We start from the raw sequence: 20,554 nt of genomic DNA on the forward strand, positions 1-20,554 counted from the left end.
AGAATTTTTCAATTCCCAATCAGTCTAAAGGAAAGCTTGAATACGTGTAGCATAAATATTGATAGTGTCCAGATGCTTTTTGATACTTTGGTAAGAACAAATGGTTCTCAATACCCATCTCTACCTTAGTGGAGTGTACTTTGCATTGGCACTAAAGAAAATTAACAGCTTAAGACCATGAAGCTCTTCGACCATAATGAGCAATTCTCACACTCGCACACAACTTGTACTAGTCATCCTGTAGGATAGTTTGTGCTATTAAATGGGTTTAAATTATAAGGCTGGCATGATATATTCTTTTTATCATTGACAGCAAATTGTAAGAATAAATCTGTCAATTCTGGGTGTTGCCCACATTTTGCTGCTTTATGTTGCCATTAGACAGCCATTTCTGACTGTAAAGTAGAGGATGTAAACTACTCACTTTCCTGCACCAAAGTCCATAGATAAAATCATTGTTTTTAGTGCCCAGGGACACAGAAGTTGCTGGTCCTCATTTGGTATGTAAACACACACTTAGGTTACACATTTGAACTTACTGATGGAGGTCACAGTGGACAAATAACTCCTGTGTGCTGTGCTATAAAATGTCAGATTGGGTTAGGGTTAGAAAAAAATGCTGTCTAATGGCAAGAAAAAGCAGAACATTTAGTCTTACAATATCATAGACTTAGGTGAGCCTTTTGTCAAGTGTTTTTCTTGGTGTCTCCAATGGTGACACCATGTTTTCATTGAACATGTGTCTGCTTGGCTGTGAGGGTTCTAAGTGCAGGGGACACACAGCTCAGTTAGCTGTACGTAAGACCTCATAAAACACCTCACTTTAGCACTTTTCTCAAAGTTATTTGACTGCTTTCCAAAAACAGCATGTCATACACTCTTAGAAATAAGGGTTCTAAAAGGGCCCTTCTGCCTGGAACCATTTGCGTCTTGTAACAATAACGGTTCCAGTAAGAACCATTTTGATCCAAGAACCCTTTTAAAACCCCTTTCCTGAATAAAGGGTCTTAAAAAGGTTCTTTGTGCTCCAGGTGGAACTTTTATAAAAAGGTTCTACCTGGAGCCAAAAAGGGTTCTCCTATGAGGACAAACCGAAGAACCTTATATGGTTCTACTTAGCACTTTTATTTTTATTAAGAGTGTAGTAGATCTGAGTAGAGTTAGAATTTCTGGTGCATTTTTGGGAATGGTTTTATTTTTTCTATATGTGGTGTTTGAATGAGGCTGATGTGTGTGTGTGTGTGTTCATGATAATGAAGGTTCAGGTGCTGCAGTGTGACTCACTGACGTTAACAGTCTGCATTTACACAGCGCTTGTCTGCTCGTAACAACCACTAGACATCACATTCACTCATTCACACCTACAGTCATACGTAGCACTTATGTACTCACCCCAGTTACAACAGGATAAACCTGTGGGTTTAACTCTTCAACAACACAAATTGACTCGGTTTGTGAACATTATTAGAGTCATTATCAGAGTCAGCCACTGTTTATGGGAGGTTTTGCAGATGAAGGCGTTCCATGGCACAAAGGAATCAGTTCAGTGTTTGTATTCACAAACAGTGGAACCCTTATTTATGAAACTAGCACATGACAAACTGTGCTGTAAACAAAGAATGACATTTATGGATATGAATGTGCGTTCAACTTTAAACTGACTGTACCATTCCTTATAGCTGATGACTTAATGCAATCATTTCTTATATCAGGGTTCGTACGGTCATGAAAAACCTGGAAATTGAAAATGCATTTTCTAGGTCCTTGAAAAGTTAATGAAAAACTACATTTCCTGTGAAGTTTTGGGAAAGTCAGGGAAATATTGCATGGATAATATTTTGGATGCGTAAAAAACATAAATAAAATCATGTAATGTGCGATTATAATTTAAATTGATACGGAAGTGTCAAGCGAAAACAAGCAGATCACTGGCACCGAGCTTAGCGACCTCCAGTCCTCACATGGATTTTGAGATGCTCTATTCAACGACAAAATGCCAGGAAAGTAGTAGTTTCAACGAGTGTGATATGATTTAACTGCGTCTATGCAAATAATGCGTACGGAGGAGATCATTCAGTCCTGGCGTGTGGGTTTCGCCGGCTAACACACAAAAGCTAACAGAGAAGCTAAAAACACAAGGCAACACACTTCCGGGGGCGGTAAATAAAGGAGACGCCTATAGGGGACAACAGTTCACATGCAAACGATGCCACACAGTGGCTGCAAGTGTAAACTGCAGGCGTGAACCAAAACGTGAACAACAAAAAAGCCCTTACAGAATACAACCACTTCCTGTCTTTTAACCAATTCTTAAAGCATTACTCATATAATTCAAATCAAGTATGAAAGAAAGTTACAACAGAGTGGCTTTTTAAGGAGAGTTTTAAACTTTGGCTACTGAAAGACATAGACCACGCACGTGCAAAATGCTGATAATGAAAGACGTGTCGCAACAAACTGCATATGTTTTTTTATTTGACGAAAGTCTTGACAAAGATTTGCAGTCAAAACAAATGGACATTCATTGAAAAGTCATGGAAAACTATTGCTAAAAAAGTGTACGAACCCTGTTATCACATGCCTGGACTCACTACTTCTCTGTACTTGAGTGTACTTTCGTCAGATGCTCTGAGAGGACTCTTAAGCACATACAGTAATTAATGACATTTTCATCTTCATCTGCTAAAACACCCAGTGGCTCATCACACTGGCTCTTTGTCAGCGATACTCTGTCTGACTGAGAGCTGCTCCACTCGTGCTCTTCAGGCACTTCAGTGATTTGCTCAAGGACTTTTCAGCAGCTTTTTTTTTAAGGAAAAGGGGTGCTCTTCATTTCCCACAGTCTCTGAGTTGGTGCGGGTGCTCTGCAAGAACAAGCCTTGTTTAGCTGTAACAGTACAGCATCAAATATACACTTATACAATGTTTATATACTTTAGTCATTTAATGTTTTATTGAAGCATTTTAGTGCATCTATTTAGTAAAATATACACACATAAGTAATCGTATTACCTTTGCCAAAGAGAAACTACTGCACTGATTTCCTTTAACCTTAGTAGGAAGAACTCGTTCAATTTGGAACAGATCTGATTAAGAGGAGTTTATTGTCATTGCACAATTCAAATCAAATAGAGATTGCAGCTCGCAGGGACGGTAAAAATTAAAGGGTACACAAAACATGTGCTCAGGGCCGGCCCAAGCCTCCATGGTTGGTCCCCTAAGCAAAATTTTTGATTTTGGGGCCCTCTGTTACCAATAATAATGATTATTGATCATTCACACACCTACTAAACTAAAGGTATTCTACTTATTCTACTCTGTCACGAATACGAATACACTTGTAAAACTAAATGTGAGAACTTTTTGTTGCATGGAAGCAGACACAAGATTTGCAAACTTACAGAAAAATCTTTCAATTAATATTTGGTAAAATCAGCAACTCCCCCTACTGGCGACACAGAGAATCAATACATAAACCCAAACGGTTTATAAATAAAATATTAAGATATTAAGGTCTGAAAATCTAAAAATGTGCACGATCTTTGGGGAGGAAACAAAATACACTCCTGTAATACAAATATTTGACTTTTATATGTAAAAAACACATCATTAAATAAAATAGACAAATAAATATCAAACAAATACTTAAATAATAATGTAAATCAACAGAGCCATCCGGAACAAGGTAATAAAAATGGTTTATAAATTAAATATAAAGTTAAATAATCACATCTGACAACTATGTACAAACTCTGAAAAAGCTTTCGTAAAAAGTGGGTGAAAAATTCTAAATAAACTACAGCAATCCAATCTTTAAATATTTTTTTTTTTAGTTAATTGCTCTTGGGGGCCCTCTAGTGGTCACGGGGCCCTAAGCAGCGGCTTAGTTCGCTTATGCCTTGGGCCGGCCCTGCATGCGCTGGTGTTCTTCAGCTGGATTGTTCGTTTGATGCTGCTGTAGAAACAGAGCGACACTCGATGGTACCCTCCTTAAAGCACAAATTACATGTAAAAGGCTTATTCTCAAGCTACGGAAGCCTAACAATTTATATTTTAAAGCAGTTATATGCTCATAATAACATATTTATGGGTAGCATATTCATTTTCTTCCAATAAAGCCTCCTAAATGTTACACGATGGACCTTTAACGAGGTCAGCGCAGTGTCAGGAGTCAGATTTGTTGTTTCATTTTGTTTAATTCTGCAACTCGGTCAAAATTATGATGCTAGTTTGCCCACAGGGGGAAGAGCAGTTTAAAAGAGGTCGGGTAAAGTTTTTCGATGGCTACAAAACTAAAAGCATGCAAAGTTAGTTTCCGTAGAGAAATCACTCTTTTCCCTTCAGCTGAAAAGATAAACTGATTATGTTCACAAGGCTTAAATAATGTCTTCAAACTTATATTAAAACTTTCTTACTGCAGACGTTGTGTAAGTCGGTGTTCGTCGGTCAGAAAAATTCATTTATACATGCCTTATCGTGAATATGGAGCGGTTGAAGTCCCAGATCGTGCTGCAGTGTTGCGATGACTGCTGGGAGAGTGTTTACCACTCATCAGCACATAGCAGAAGTTTTGTAGGCAGCGTGTGTGAGAGTCGTAGTAGTAAGCACAGTTTTACAGCGTCTGCCTCAGCACAGCAGGATGCACACGCAGGCGTCTGACTGTTGCTGAGCTGGTACAACAAAGTAATTCCACTGAGTTTATAGTAGAGTATAAAGTATGAGAGTATGGGAATTATTGGAGCCACGTGGAATTATTTCACTGCAATCAATTTGCGATATTTAATTAACCCTATGATCGTTTACAAACGTCTATTCAAAATTCAGTTACAACTTTGTCGATCCCGCCGAGGCAATTCGTCTGGAACAGCGATCCGTACATAAAACAAGTCAATTACATTGTTTTATAGGGAAACATGTAGAAACACCATCACCTCAGCGGGTTTGAGCTCTGCACCACACATTCCTATCACACCTTCTGCTACAGAGCTTGGTAATCATCAACTAGCAGCTTGGCATGTTTAACCCTGAATGACTGAGTGCGAGAGATTCCATTAACTGGCGCGACATGCTTGGTTTCTCTCAAGAAGTTCTAACGTGTAGTTTGCTGTGGAATTAACTAAGAGTGTGAGGAGGGGGTGGAGAGCGAGAGAGAAGAGGAGTGACAGATTCCTTCCTTCTTCACATACAGAGAGAAAGCTGAACCTGGCCAGATCACCGCAGCTCTGTGAGTGCCAGTTGACCACACACACACACACACAAACACACACACACAAACTGAATATTCCAAACAAACACGTGCACATTAATATGCATATACTACCACAGTGCATTTATTCATTCTTACTCCTTCACACTCATCTGTTGTTGCAATACTGAGGAGGTTTTATACAAAACAAGCAGAAGATAATGTAATTAATCTGTTATTGCATTTTAAAGGTACAGTAAGCGAGGTCTTGTTAGTGACAACATGACAGTTGTTCTCTCTCATATCATTTTGCATCGGTTGGTTGGTATGTATTGGTGTTATTGGCAGTGTCAATATCTTGTGTCAAAACACGTCGGCAGAGAATTTCATATTTACACAGAAACAGAACCATTTGGTCGATTGTAAACGTTGTTTCTAAATGCTGCAGTACATAGACAGGCCTGTATGTGTTGCTCTCAGGGACAGAGCTACGGGGGGGCAAGGGGGGGCAGCTAGAGTCTTGCCCCCCTAGCATTTGTGTTTTAAAAACTTTACTTGTAAGAACATCCACGACTATGTCCACAAGCTTTTCAAAGTAGTGAAACAAACAATAAATTGACCAATAGTCAGTAATTGTAAATATAATCTTAGGCCCCTGACTCACTTAGCTACAGCCCTGCATCAAATGTGCAGTGAGCTTGGCATTAGATTCACTTTAAAGGTGAAGTAAGTAGTTTATAGTGCCATCTAGAGGAGAGGCTGAAATTTACAACAAAGAACTGATCCTCTGCTCACCCCCTCCCTTCCCTGAGCGCTACGGTATCCTCAGCCAGTCAAATCTCGTCCTCGTCGTCTTTCTCCGTGTCAGCAGATGAGGTTCGTGAGGCGAGGGAGAGGGCGAGCTACCACGGCCGTAGCAGACGAAGCGGAGAGAGTGGAGGCGGGACTTCCGCTACAAGTAAAGCGACGCTTGATTTGTTCTCTCGCGTTTGTCCTTACAGGCTTCCGTAGAAACATGGCGTCTCGCTGCTAACAGTGGCTATGCAACCGCGGCCCGTGACCATGTTATTTTACATGACTTTTTGAAACACTACGAAAATGAAACAAAAACTATTATACAGCGACTAGACAATGCAGGAGCACATAATATGTATAAAAAAGTGGATTTTGGGTTATATAAACCCATAAATACTACACAGTGTCCCTTTAAAGTATTTTTATGTTTGTTATGTTAAATCCATTTACATTTGGGGATTCTTGCGCCATCCCATGCCACCCTGCCACCCGCCTCTTGCCCCCGCTTTGCCACCCCATGTAGAATTTTCTGGATCCGCCACTGGTCGCTCTATCTGTGACCAAAAAAAAGGAGAAGAAGATGTGGAACATGCATAAAAGTGTGCGCACGGTTTACAAACTCCAAACAGAAGAAGAAGACGATAAGCAGAGATCAGGACAGAGAGCCACGATCCCATTCATTCATCCATCCATCTACCACTTTATCCTCCACATGAAGGTCACAGAGGCGCTCTTGCCAATCCCAGCTAACATTGGGCAAAAGGCGGTGTAGATAAGATAAGATAAGATAGTCCTTTATTTGTCCCCCAGTGGGGAAATTTACATTGTTACAGCAGCAAAGACAGTACAGATAAACATATAAACAATAAACATGCATTATCAAAAATGGATAGACAGTTTGCAGAATATACACAGTATAGATGTGATATTTACAGTATGAACAAAGGTTGAACATGGAAAATTGTATAAGTATATTGCACTAATGTGCATTTACAGTGTATTGCACGTGGTAGGGAGGAATGAGGAGCCTGGTTATGTGTGGTCTACTGAGAGCAGTACTTGTTGGACAGCCTGGACACGTCACGACATTGAGACAAATATTGCCAAATCTGCATGTTTTTGTTGCTGTGGGAGGAAAGTGGAGAACCCCAGAGGAACCGCCACAAACACGTATCATTAGTACTTTAACAACTTGCGTATTTCCAGCGAACTTGTGTCCTGGACTTCACATACTTTTCTTTTATCTTGACACAACAGCAGCCGGTGTGCAAGCATACACCACACCTGTTTCAGCTGTAGCCCACACACTATTAACACACCCTCACTGTGTCTCATGCATATAAACTCTTCCTCATACGCATTCAGGACACCGTGCAGCAACATATGGCTTACCAACTGCTCCTCCTGCACAATCAATGGTCTGCTCCTGGAAATTTCCTCAAACCTGTAACATCCATCTTGCCTCCCCACCAGCAGCACCACCACCTTGTGCTGGGGTGCGTTTAATTTGCCTCAGCGCAGGAAAGCTTTCATGCAATTAGTGTGCTCAATTTCAAACCGTATTCTGTCAACATTCATTGAAATTTCATTTATTAGATGTGTTTTATTTAGCATGTTTAACCTGCATTGCTGTCTGTCAATCAGATCAGTGATTGGCTGTTTCGCTTCAGCCAAAATAGAGACACAGAAATTAGGGCCGAACAATTAATCGAAATCGCAATACAGCCTACTGCAATTGCAGTGAATTACTGTCTTGAGCTCTACACACCTTATTCTACAGACCGAAGAGAACAATCCTCACAGATCTGCACAAATATCACACAGTAATCATTTTAAATATGATTTTTGATACTGTTCGCTCGTTGGCTGTAGTTGATGCGGTGTGTGCAAGCGAATCTATTTTCCCTGACGAATGCCAACTGAAGCAGCGTCACAGTTGGTCGGTGTTCTTTGCTGTCTGCCAACTGCCGGGGCGGTGTGCCACTGTCCCAGGCCTCTTTCTCTCTCACACACACACACACACACACACACACACACACACACACACACACACACACACACACACACACACACACACACACACACACACACACACACACACACACACACACACACACCTGCACACACAGGTACAGAGATATACTGTTGCTGGAAGGATGAAATAACAGTTGAGACTTGCCTATAAATTACAGGCTGTTGTCTCTCTGCTGGTGCAGTGTAGACTTTATTTCTCCAGCCTCGAACACTGATTTCCCTGATTTCCTCTGCTCCTCTTCTTCCTCCCCCTCTTGCTCTCTCTCTCTTTCGCCCTCTACCTGTTCCTCTTCTCTCCTGTGACCCTTGTTAAAACAAGGATCACTGTTTCCATTCTCCTCCACCTTCTCCTTTTCTTTTGTTTTGTTTTTTGTCTTTGCCTCCTCTTTTCTCATCTTCTTCCTCTCTGTTTTGATTCCCTCCTCTGGCCTTGAATGTGCAAATCTGCCTCTTGTAAAGCAAAGCAGCTCTCTCTGTCTCTCTCTCTATCTCACACTCTCTCTCATCAGGGAGGTAAAAAACCTCTTTGGATGGTGTTGAGGCTCTTTGCTCTCAGATACAGAGGGATGGGGGAAGGGAGGAAGAGGCAGAGAGCCTCAGCTCCGCCTTGTCTAGCTGAGCTGTGTCAACTTTTCCTGGGAAAGTCAGGACCAGTGCGGAAGAGTAAGGATATGAGTTTCAAAATAAAGGCATCGACAATTTCAGATGGTTCAGTTTTCCATATCAATGATTATATGGTCCTTACACATTTATACAATGTGCAGTCATTTGTTTACGGTCCTGCGACAAATAATGAGCTGCGTCTCTACAAAGCCCTATGTTAGTTTCATTAATATTTGGAATAAACCATTTGAATTATACACATTTTACAAGGCTCACAGTATCCACCCTTTATGGAACAATATGCGTATAGCCCGGCAGTGCTGGGGTGGGAGGAGACAAGAAGCATTTATTCCCTTAAAATATTTTCAGCTAGAGAACTAACTTCTGTAACTTAACATTAAAAATTATTTGTGTTTTTAGTCAATCTCCAGCAGTGTTTGCAATCGTCTCGGTTTAATAGCACAATGTTGATGTTGTTTCCTTCTGTATTGACAGAAAATAAATCGCTTAATGTGTGCAGCATGGGAATGTCGCCGTGCAACACAAGATCTAAAAAAGCTCCTTCTTTAACCCAAGGAGACAAAGCAAGTATTTATCCCAAATGTTACTGTCAAAACACGGCGCTTTAAGATGGCAGCCTTCACAAAGCAAGAACCTAGATACAAAAGCTTTTTCTTAGGCCACAAAACCCAAACGATTTGTATCCTAAAGCGATTAAACTCTTACATACACTCTTAGAAATAAGGGTTCCAAAAGGGTCCTTCTACAAGGGCTGAGGTTTCCCAAAGAAAGGGTTTTTCAAGGGTTCTTGGTAACACTCATGGTTCCAGTAAGAACCATTTTGATCCAGAGAACCCTTTAAAACCTCTTTCCTGAATAAAGGGTTTTAAAAGGGTTCTTGGTGGATCTTTTATAAAAAGGTGGAGCCAAAAAGGGTTCTCCCATGAGGACAAGCCGAAGAACCTTATATGGTTCTACTTAGCACTTTTATTTCTAAGAGTGTAGGGCTGCAACTAATGATTAATTTTCATAATCAATTACTCTGTCGATTATTTTCTAGATTAATCGTTTATTTGTTTGTTCCATAAAATGTCAAACCTTGGAATGATTACGTTCTCAAATGTCCTGTTAGGTCCACAAACAAAGATGAATCACTTTTAATGATGATTTCTTTGTTATTTGGAGCAAAGAAACCAGAAAATATTGACATTTAAGAAGCTGAAAAATCAGAAAGCTTGTTTTAATTAGCAAACCAATGAATTGACTATGAAAATACTCTTATACCAACATGTTTTATTTCTAAGCATTTATATTCAGTTTCTGTCAATAAACTCTCCCAAATGTTACACACTGGACATTTTAACTATATGAAACACTGCATAGACAAAGGCACAACACATTTCTAACTAACGCTTTTACTTTGAAACAATGAGCGGAAGTAGTTGTGCTGTGTTCCGGCGGCTGACCGTCGCTCGTGTCTCTGTGGCCAGTCAGCCTCTGCAACCCGAACACACATCCAGTAGCACACACATACACATTGATACATGCATATATACAGAGAGAGAGAGTGGACACGGTGATCGTGGATCGTGGCCGCCTCTCTCTTCAGACGTTGCGGACGTTTGCTCGGATCTCGGTGGGGGCTCGGGGGGGTTCGTCGCCTCCGTTTTTTTTGGTCCGGGAATCGGTTCATTTCTACGGGACTCGGGGATTGAGATCGGCCGGCGATGCGAGAGCAGCTTCGGAAGTAAGTGCTGGGATGGGGACTGTTGTTGTTGGTGGTGGTGTGAGATAATGGGGGACTGGTCGTAATGCAGTAAACCTGTGCACACAGACATCACCGTGGAGGCGGTGAGTGAGGCGCACATACTCCGCACATTCCGCAGATCACGCACGGTGTTCCACAATATGCGTTAACATTTGAATTGGGACACTGTAGCCTACATGTTCCCACTTCTTCTGCGCTGCTAGCCGGTTTCTGTCCAAACTACTGCCTGTTTTAACGCCACCTGCGCTGTAACTACTGTGTTACATGCCGCATATTTGGCTTCTGACTTTGAAATGTGTTTTTTTTTTTTTTTTTTGCGTGGATGAGATTTGAGCCACAGCGCGTGAAAACGGAATCAGAATAGTTTCCCTCCCCCGTGGAAAGGCAATAAAACGGGTTGTTTAGGAGCCATTAAACACAACACAGCCCGCTCTCTCTTTGCTCAGCGGATGCTGCTGTTGACGGGGAATCGGGCGAGGTGTGCGGTCACTGAACCTCTCCGTCCCCCGTGGACACCCACACTATGCATGTCCTCATTCTGGTTCCTTTCTGTCGGAGGAGCCCTGTGTGTGTGTGTGTGTGTGTTGCGTTTGCTGAGCTCTTCTAAAGGTGGGAAATAAGGAGCTCGTACTGATGAAGCCAATCACTGCGCTGCATTCCTTCACAGTCTGAAAGGCGCACACCGAGGTGCAAACACAGTCACCTCCGTGGCAGCGAAGCAGTGGCTGGATCAGTGTGTGTGTGTGTGTGTGTGTGTGTGTGTGTGTGTGTGTGTGTGTGTGTGTGTGTGTGTGTGTGTGTGTGTGTGTGTGTGTGTGTGTGTGTGTGTATGCGCGTGTGTGTGTGTATGCGCGTGTGTGTGGAGGTGTGCGGCGCGCACGGTGATGTACGTGTGATGATGTGACGGATCGTGATGTCAGAGCATTCTTTGTGCAGATTTTGTCTGTTTTGCTGTTACCCTCATAATCTGAAGTGGTCCTGCATTGATAATAATGTGTGTGAGCGCGCGTGCGTGTGTGTGTAATCGGAGCAGAGGATGCGGGCCGGTTGGTACAGATTTTTGGCACCGATGTGATTGCAGGTGTGTGTGTGTGTGTGTGTGTGTGTGTGTGTGTGTGTGTGTGTGTGTGTGTGTGTGTGTGTGTGTGTGTGTGCGCCATAACTAAATACAGCTGATGGATAAAAGACTTCACACTGGCAGTGGTGTTGACGTGCTCAGACATGCCTGCTATGTCTCCTCTGTTTGCTGTCTTTATATTTGCAGTTGATGATAATCAACCACTGGCTCTGTTTACATTTAATCTGTGGTTTTAATCTGAGTTTATGTATTCAGACTTAGTACTTTAAAAAAAAACAAAAAACCTGGTACTAAATTGGTGCCTGTTCCTACAGTGGATGAGCCAGAGCCATACTCCAGTTGGAGCATAACATTTTAGCCCCGTGATAAATGAATCAGCGCACATGTCTTATTAACAGCAAAGGTATTTCAAGTATTTGTTATTACTCACCTTCGAAGTATCGATAAGCCTCAGGACAAACGGGGCTTTTTGACCCTGCTCAAACCTGAGTGATCGGATCGGTTCCCATTGCTAATTGCAGGTCTAAACGCATCCATTGCTTCCCGAATTCATCCTCGGTTTCAATCATTAAATTCCGAGTTGGTTAAAGGACACGTGGCCACATTCCTGAGCCTGCATGAACACATTAGACCCCGCCTCCTCAGCTGACGTCTTCTATCTCGCTGTTCTTTCACAGTAAATTTTTAAACGATTAAGTGCTCATACATTGATTTATTTGTTCCCACTACGATTTTTTCTATTGGCTAAAGTCGTGCGATGTGTTACAGCAGCGAGAGTAGAGCTTTGAGTCACTCCGTGGCCGTGTTTAGACTGCAGCCCAAATCTGATTTTGAAGCATATCCCGATTTTTCTGGCAGTCTGAACAGCTTAAAAACACATGAGATCTGATTTTTCCAAAGCTGAATCAAACCACATGAGGAGTTTTCGAATGCGGTTCTGATCAAATTTTTACAGATCTGTTTCAATCTGATAGGATATCAAAGGGTCTTCTGCGTCATTCGCATCGCAAGTCGAACGACAACAATAATGACGTAGATCCGGAGAGATGGAAGTTAGTGGCAGCATGAAAGGCGACACAACTCAGCGTCCGTCTATGTCGCTTCCTTGCTATGATAATTTTGTAACAGAACCATTTTGGGACAGAAACCTGACAGATATCTATCTAAATATCTATATTTTCTTATCAATATGACATTATCAATATGGACACACGCAGATCTGATCTGATCACTTGCCGTATATAATGTGATCAGGAAGATCAGATTCTGATTGGATGTGCTTATAAATCCACCGAGCTGTCATCAGAACCGACACACACACACAGGATTCATCGTAATAATAAAGTGTGACCAGTCAAACTTAACAATCCACCTGTAATTGGATCTCTGAGGACATATACGTTAATAACAGGTCTGCTACATTTAATCTGTCGTCACTAGCATTTTTCTTACCATTCCCTTTTACGTATTCTAAGATGAAACTTTACAGCCGTCATCTTCAGCCCTGATGAGATAATTAATCAGTACTGCTGTTGTTTGAAGCCCAGATTGTAAAAAAAATAATAATTGTCAACAGAAGAGAAAATATGCTGTTTTTTGATTAATTGTGTGAGCAACTATCACTTCGTAAAAAAAACTCCCCAGGTTGTATTTAAAAAAAAAAAGCCTGTATCTAGATAATGAAACTAATGAAAGATTTAAGACCTACTTTGCTCACACAAGCATACGCTCTGATTGCTGTGGTGATGATCAGAGCAGTGATGGATTAGATTTCATTGCTTTTGAAATGGTTGATGAAGTAGCCAATGAGCTGTTTCACGAGGGAGTAGATGTTCCCAGTGTTCTATTCACCAGTGGTTTCAACCTCTTGGAGCCAAAGGTATCAAAGGATTTATTTCCTTCCTGTAATGCAATTTTAAATTGATTATGACTGCGAGTAGAGGCTGTGAAAACAAACACTTTCCAAAGGTCACATAGTAAAATGTGTGAGGAATGAATTTGTTCCATAGGGCTTCAGTTGTCTGTTTGTTAAAAGACGACGCGCAGCAGTGTGAGGTTTGAAGTTCAGGGCTATCGCATGTAAGAAGGCTTTCTAATCAAATCTATGGATAATATTCATATGAGCTCGTGTAAGAACACAGCAGGAAAAACTCTGGAGCTGGCAAGTGTCCTGCCTCCTGCTTTCTCCACCCAGACATTCTCCTGCTGTCGGTTAAGCAGGAGAATCCTTGCCACAAATTTGCCATGAATAATATAATTTTTAATATGCCAAGACTGTACGGAACGTAACGTGCATTTGCCACTCCATCAAATATTTCGTAATTAAAAACCTTGTTAAAAAGAATTAAATTGGTTTTTAAACCCGGGATTTAAAAACAGCATTCCCACTGTCCGTGGTTATTCTGCTCTGGGGTGGGGGTTTTTCTGCTTGAACTGTGACGTCAGGGATGTGCCAGAAACAACACAAGTCTCAATGATAACATTATAGTTTACTATTGTTTACTTTGGTCTCTCTCTAAATCAATCATTTGGATCAGTGGTTGTCAAACTGGAGAGAGATTTATTCCCAATAAGATAATTTGCTCTCTCATCGTCCTACTCTTCCTCACATATACTCAGACACTGGTATAGTGGAATTAAAGGTGCATTATGTAATAAATCTAAAGCAACTGGCCATAAAATCCTCCTAATATGTCACAGAGACTCAGGAATAATGTTCATATAACAAACTGAACTCACCAACAACAACAGTACAGCCAAAATATATTTTTTTTTGCAAACTGCAAATCATGTTTTGGCATGTGGCGCCACCTACCTCCATCTACCAATCGTTGCAGTCAGTAGAGTCTCAGCTGCCGTGCAACCACCGGTTGCCAGTTACGTCAGAAAACGAAGCCTAAAAGACCTCGGTATTTTGAATTTGAATGTAGTAACTGTTTTTGGCCACATTCTTACATATGGCACCTTTTTAATTCAGACGGAGTGAAAGATAAGGTGACTCTAATTACTATTATTTCATTTGTTCGTGTACATGTACCACAGTTTGAGAGCCATGAACTTAGATTATCTGATTGATGAAGTAAATGATATTGAGCACAGTCCCAATAAAAAAAGGTCATTGAAAACATTAATGCTTGCGGCAATGTAAACGGCCGGAAAAAGAATTCACATCTTAGCGTTCCGCTGGAAATGGTGAATATCTGGCAAATATGGAGTAGACCAAAAATAAATTAGCCTGTTCACCCTTATGTTCCCACTGACGCTGAAGACGATTAAAAACCCGCAGGCGTTGCAGAGTCATTTAACTTGAGAGTGACTATTCAACAGATATAGACATTGAAACTGTAGTCAAAGTTAATTTTCACTGTCTCCTTTCCTATAAATTACTTGTGGCATGTGGAGCAAGTAGTGGAGAGCCTAACTCTCTCGAAACGCAGTGCAGCTCACTTGCAGCAATTGGCATTAGTGCGTAAATGATCCATGCATCCGCCCTTATGGCCCCCGTTCTGTGAATTCAATTAATTCTATAGAAATGACACTTGTGACAAAAGATTCAGACACTTCAGATCTTGAGATGTGAACGACACTTAGATATGAAATTATACACAGTGCACATTATAGATTAAGCTGCAAACACATTCCTGGTTATGAAACGCAAAACGACTACAATTTGACGTGCGAAGCAGTTCATAATAAACCTGTCCCACATACAAGGCTGTCATCATTGTGCTTATTTAAAAAAAAATATATCAGTCACCACATACATCATTGCATTGACTGTCAGCAGGAGGACTTTTTACTGACCGCTGATGTCCACTTTAATGATCTCTCCGAGCACAGAAAGGACAGAAAGTGGACGTCTGCTCACTAATTCATCGACAGCCTTTGTGTTGACAGGACGTCAAACTGAGATCTGCAGAGAGCTGTTAGCTGCTGTTTCGCTCCCCAGCAGTGAAAGTCCGAATCCATTCTCCTCAGTCCACAGCCTCGCATCTCGTAGCCCGATATCATCTTAAACAAGCGCAAACTGAGCACAGGCATCAGTGTGCAGAGGCCCGCCTTTTTCAAGCCATAAAACACTGACACTCGCTGACATCTGGCTGTTATCTGTTGTTAAAGACGCAGCTGCCAATCATTCCTCGGTCAATTGACACCACAGTAGACACATGTAGTTTCCCCGCGTCCTCCATTTTCACAGCAAAACGTAACATTACTGTCTTATTTTACTGATGGGCCATGGAGGCAATTAAAGGGACACTGTGTAGTATTTATGGGTTTATATAACCCAAAATCCACTTTTGTATACATATTATGTGCTCCTGCATTGTCTAATCACTGTATAATATTCTTTGTTTCATTTTCGTAGTGTTTCAAAAAGTCATGTAAAATAACATGGTCGCGGACCGCGGTTGCATAGCCACTGTTAGCAGCGAGACACCATGTTTCTACCGGAGCCTGTAAGGACAAACGGGAGAGAACAAAACAAGCGTCTCTTTACTTGTAGCAGAAGTCCCGCCTCCACTCTCTCCGCTTCGTCTGCTACGGCCGCGGCAGCTCGCCCTCTCCCTCGCCTCACGAACCTCATCTGCTGACACAGAGAAAGACGACGAGGACGACATTTGACCGGCTGAGGATACCGTAGCGCTCAGGGAAGGGAGGGGGTGAGCAGAGGAGCAGTTCTTTGTTGTAAATTTCAGCCTCTCCTCTAGATGGCACTATAAACTACTTACTTCACCTTTAAAGTGAATCTAATGCCAAGCTCTTCTCACAGTGCCCTCTACTGGATCATGCAGTAATTGCTAAAGACTGGCTGATGTGCTTCTAGGCTTTTTATGAGATTTTAAACATATGTCTGTAGGGATGGGGGGAAAAAATCGATTCACATAGGAATTCTAATCATCCACAATTCTGAATCGATTAATAAACTTCAAAAATCAATTTATTTATTTTTTAAGTTTTTATTTTGAAAAACCACACAAACAGTGTATACAGTTTATTTTTGTAACTTCTGGGAGAAAAAGGCAGCTAGTCTAAGCTTTTATATATGCAAGTTATTTTTTATACGGTAAGTTTTTATTTGTTTTGAATGAATAAATGTTAACTTCTGTCTTATGTTTGCCTTTGTGTGATCACATTATCGACGGTGGGAGAGCGAGTCGTCTTTCAACTCGAAGGTTGTGGGTTCGATTCCTGGCTGCGCTAGTCTACAAGCCGATGTGTCCTTGGGCAAGACACTTAACCCCACGTTGCTCCTGACGGCTGTGCCGGCAGCGTGTGAGTGGGTATGAAAGATGAGTGATAGAAAACAAATGAAAGTATGAGTGAATGGGAACTGTAGTGGTCATCAAGACTGGAAAAGCGCTATATAAATACAAAACCATTTACCATTATCTTATACAAACTGTTTTGATGCCATAATTTGCCTTAACACACTATGCATGTGTCAATTTTTGAATCGAGAATCGATTTTGAATCAAATCGTGACACTAAGAATCGGACTCAAATCGAATCGTGAGCCACCCAAAGATTCACATCCCACATGTCTGTATATATTTGGGTGGTGGGGGAGAGAAGTAGAACAAGTTGTCCTTCAATTGGATGGTCAAGGTTCAAATCTCCGGCTTTACTAGTTGACATGATGTTGATGTGTCACTGGGCAAGACAGTTGCGCTTGCAGTTGCTCCTGCTGGTTAATGTGTGAGTGAATGGGTAAATGATTTTTTATTTATTTTTTTTAAACACAGACCATTTACCATATCCGAATTTCAGATTAAAAGTAACAACCGTACGTCTTCCGCCGAACATGCAAACATGCCCGTGGCCACCATGGTGCTGTTAAAGCGTAAATGCTGTGACTACACTTCAGTTTTATACCTCTGTGCTTACAATGATAGTCCTGTGAACGAGCCCCTAGCCACTATGCAGGACTGCTAAGTGTGTGCTTTTTTATAATCAGTTATTATTCATCCATTATTAATGCACAACATAAAAAAACAATGAATAAAAAAAAGCCATTGTAAAATAGAATAAAAAATAAATGAACCACATGGTTAAATCCTGAACATGAAAGAAAACGTGTGGGTTTCATCGCCTTTTCCCCCTTTTCTATTATATTAACCCATTCTTCAACTTTTACTTGCAATAGAGTATATCTTATGGGATGTCATCTAACACACCGAGATCTGCCGATATGACTAATGACTTCAAAAGTAGGCTAAATATCTTCACCCTTAACTTCTATTCTCGCACCCTCAACATCAATTATGATTTCATGTTTATCTATTGTGCTCAATGAATGTATATCTTCATCTGCTGCGACATGAGTATCCAAAATATTGTGTTAATGTCACTACAGAAGAGACTTAGGGCCAATTCCAATTCCCATCTTAACCCTCAATCTTAACCCTCAAGTTATTAGGTTGTCAGTTAGTTATAAGATGATACTCATACAAATACAACAACCACGGACATATTCAGCTGACAGTTACCACACACCACGACTTATTGAAAAGTAAACGATAGCAAACGATTGTGTGTGCGCACCGGCCGACAAAAGATCGTAAAATAAAAAATGTTACGCAACAATGACGTCAGTAATCCATAATATGGGCCTAAACTAAGATAATACAATGGTTTTCATAATTTTTATATCTCTATTAACAAAGAAAATACTTAATTTGTAGTGTACTTGTTTCGCTGTTTTCAGCGACATCTTTGTTATGTCAAAAGATTAAAATTTTTAATCAGATTAATCACTGGGTAGCTGTGGATTAATCACGATTAATCACGATTAATTACCATTCGTAAATATGCCAAAAGATTTATAATTTTCTCTTTATATTGTTGTAGGAACGGAGAGATAAATAAAGTATGTGAAAATATAAATGTAAAGAACAATAAAATACTGTAAATAACTTGTAAAAACCTATACAAACTTAGTCAAAAATAAACATTACATTGTAAAGAACCCACATTATAAGACAATATGAATTAATAGAAAAAATAAAATGCTGTAAATAACTTTAAAAAAAACTATACATTGCACTGTAAATAACTCACATTATAAACAAAATATAAAGTATAGAAGTTAAATAGTTTTCTTACCCACAGGAGGAAATTCCTCATCAGCACTTTGAAGCACTGCTTCTACTAGTTAGCGTTAGCGTCAGCGTCAGCGTTAGCGTCAGCTAGCATACTGACGCTAATGTTAGCTGCTGTCTGTGTCCCTGTTAAGTTAGACAGTGACTGTTAATGTTATGATTATATCATTATCTGCGCCAGCAGCGCCACTTACAACTGTGTCTTTCTTTCTTTTTTCTTCATCCTCTTTTTTTCTTCCTCTTCTAACTTCCTGATTGATAACTCCTCTTCATTTTCCTTCAGCTTCACACAGGTTAGCGTGAGGAGACGTGGGGCCCCTTTAGGGGGGTTTCCTACTGAGATGTCATTGCAAATCAACCCTTGTTGTTTAAGGGAGACGGGGATGCGGCTGCTCACTGATGCATTCAGGCTCCGAGTGTCGGGAGCCCCCCTATCGGCTCGGGGCCCCAAGCAGTTGCCCGCCACCTTGCCTGTTCATAAACTGCACGTCTACCCGTAGCGCGGTGAAAGTGAGAAAGTGCGTTAATGCGTTAAATCCACAAATTAATCATCCTGCGTTAACGTTTTTGACAGCCCTAGTCAAAACAAGCAATGCATTCTGGGTAGCCCTTGCTCCCAAGGGTGGTCTTGGAAAATCTCAATATTGAGGGCGATACAGCCCTTAAACTTGCCCCTCAACGTAATTTTTCTGAGAATCGGGACAGCACTTGCACTAGAGGGAGCGCGCATTTTTGAGATTTAGGGTTAAGCAAGGAATTGGAATTCACCCTTAATGACCTCTGCAGTCGGGTGGGCATCTTTCTGTTACCACAGCAGTGCCCGTCATGGCAGACATACGTATTGCTATTTATTTCGAGTGTGCACTCCGATAAAAATGCCAGCAATTGGGGTTTTGTGCTGGAATATTTGCACAGCATGATTGGATTGGCTGGTGATGTTTTCATCAAAAGTATCAAATCAGTTGCGAGTAAATCTATAAACACGGTGAGTGATGACCTGAAGTGTGACAAAATAATATTGCAAATCAAATCGCATTCACAATATGTCAAGAAAAATGGAGCTCTGCGTGCCTCCTGTGAATGAACAGACCCATCTGAAGCCTCTGCTGCATTCGTGGTTCGGTCTTTGCTAACGAGAAGAAAAATAAAGAACAGCGAGAAACATTTGACTTGGCAAAATGTGATGATGTTGAAATAAGATGCAAAAAGCCATCTCGTTTACCCGTCATTATGTTAAACAAACACAAGGCACATAATTAGCTATCGTTAAGCTCTGTGTGATGAATTGGGTTTTGTTATTACTTTTCGGTTCTCTTTCACAAACAGCTTCCTCTAATAACCCACTGATGAATATAGCTTTCATGGTTTTTCCTCCTTTTTCACATCACATCTCTGAAGGCCATTGTCTGAGCTTATTCAGAAGCCTAGTGTGCAGGAAACAGTCTGCTGGGGCTCACGCTCAATGAGAGGCAGAGGAAGACATCACCATAGCCCATAAACCACCTTTAATCATTCATCCAAGAGCCATAATTGACTGCAGCGAAAAGTGACACTTGTGTCTCTGTGGGAATCCATTATTTAAAACGCCTATCTGTCACTGCCGCAATAAGCTATTCAGCTGCCTGTTAACTGCAATGTGTAGTTTTGTGTGTTCATGTGTGAGAGATACTGCGTGATGGCTCTTGGTGTGTTATTGTTTGTCGAAGAGTGACTGCAGTTCATTGCATCTTTACGTTATACTCCACACATTGTTTGGGATGAATTAAAAAGGAAAAAAAAAAACAGCCTTGAGAAATAATAATGTGTCCTTCAGTGTTCTTCAGTAACTTTTCTCCAATTTTTACCAGAGTAGTGGTGCAGTGCAAGATAATGCGACATATATGTGATCAGATGTTGAAACTATATGACCTTAAAGCTCCCATGTGTAAGGCTTATGGCATCTTTCTACTCCTGCCTCGCCTCGCCTCTACACGGTTTGGTTGGTTTTCCAT

At 41.0% G+C, this 20,554-nt stretch overlaps 1 protein-coding gene across 7 annotated transcripts in view; it reads left to right on the forward strand.

The window, feature by feature from the left end:
* Positions 1 to 20,554, forward strand: part of dmd (dystrophin) — a 304,958-nt gene that overhangs the window by 250,355 nt on the left and 34,049 nt on the right. For all 7 annotated transcript variants that reach the window (XM_083892996.1, XM_083892990.1, XM_083892991.1 and 4 more), the window contains one exon: positions 5,189 to 5,224. In XM_083892996.1, the coding sequence (XP_083749122.1) occupies positions 5,189 to 5,224 (36 nt within the window). The remainder of the gene's footprint in view (positions 1 to 5,188; positions 5,225 to 20,554) is intronic.

The sequence above is a fragment of the Microchirus variegatus genome, assembly GCF_963457635.1.
Source record: "Microchirus variegatus genome assembly, chromosome: 1".
Taxonomy (NCBI): Eukaryota; Metazoa; Chordata; class Actinopteri; order Pleuronectiformes; family Soleidae; genus Microchirus; species Microchirus variegatus.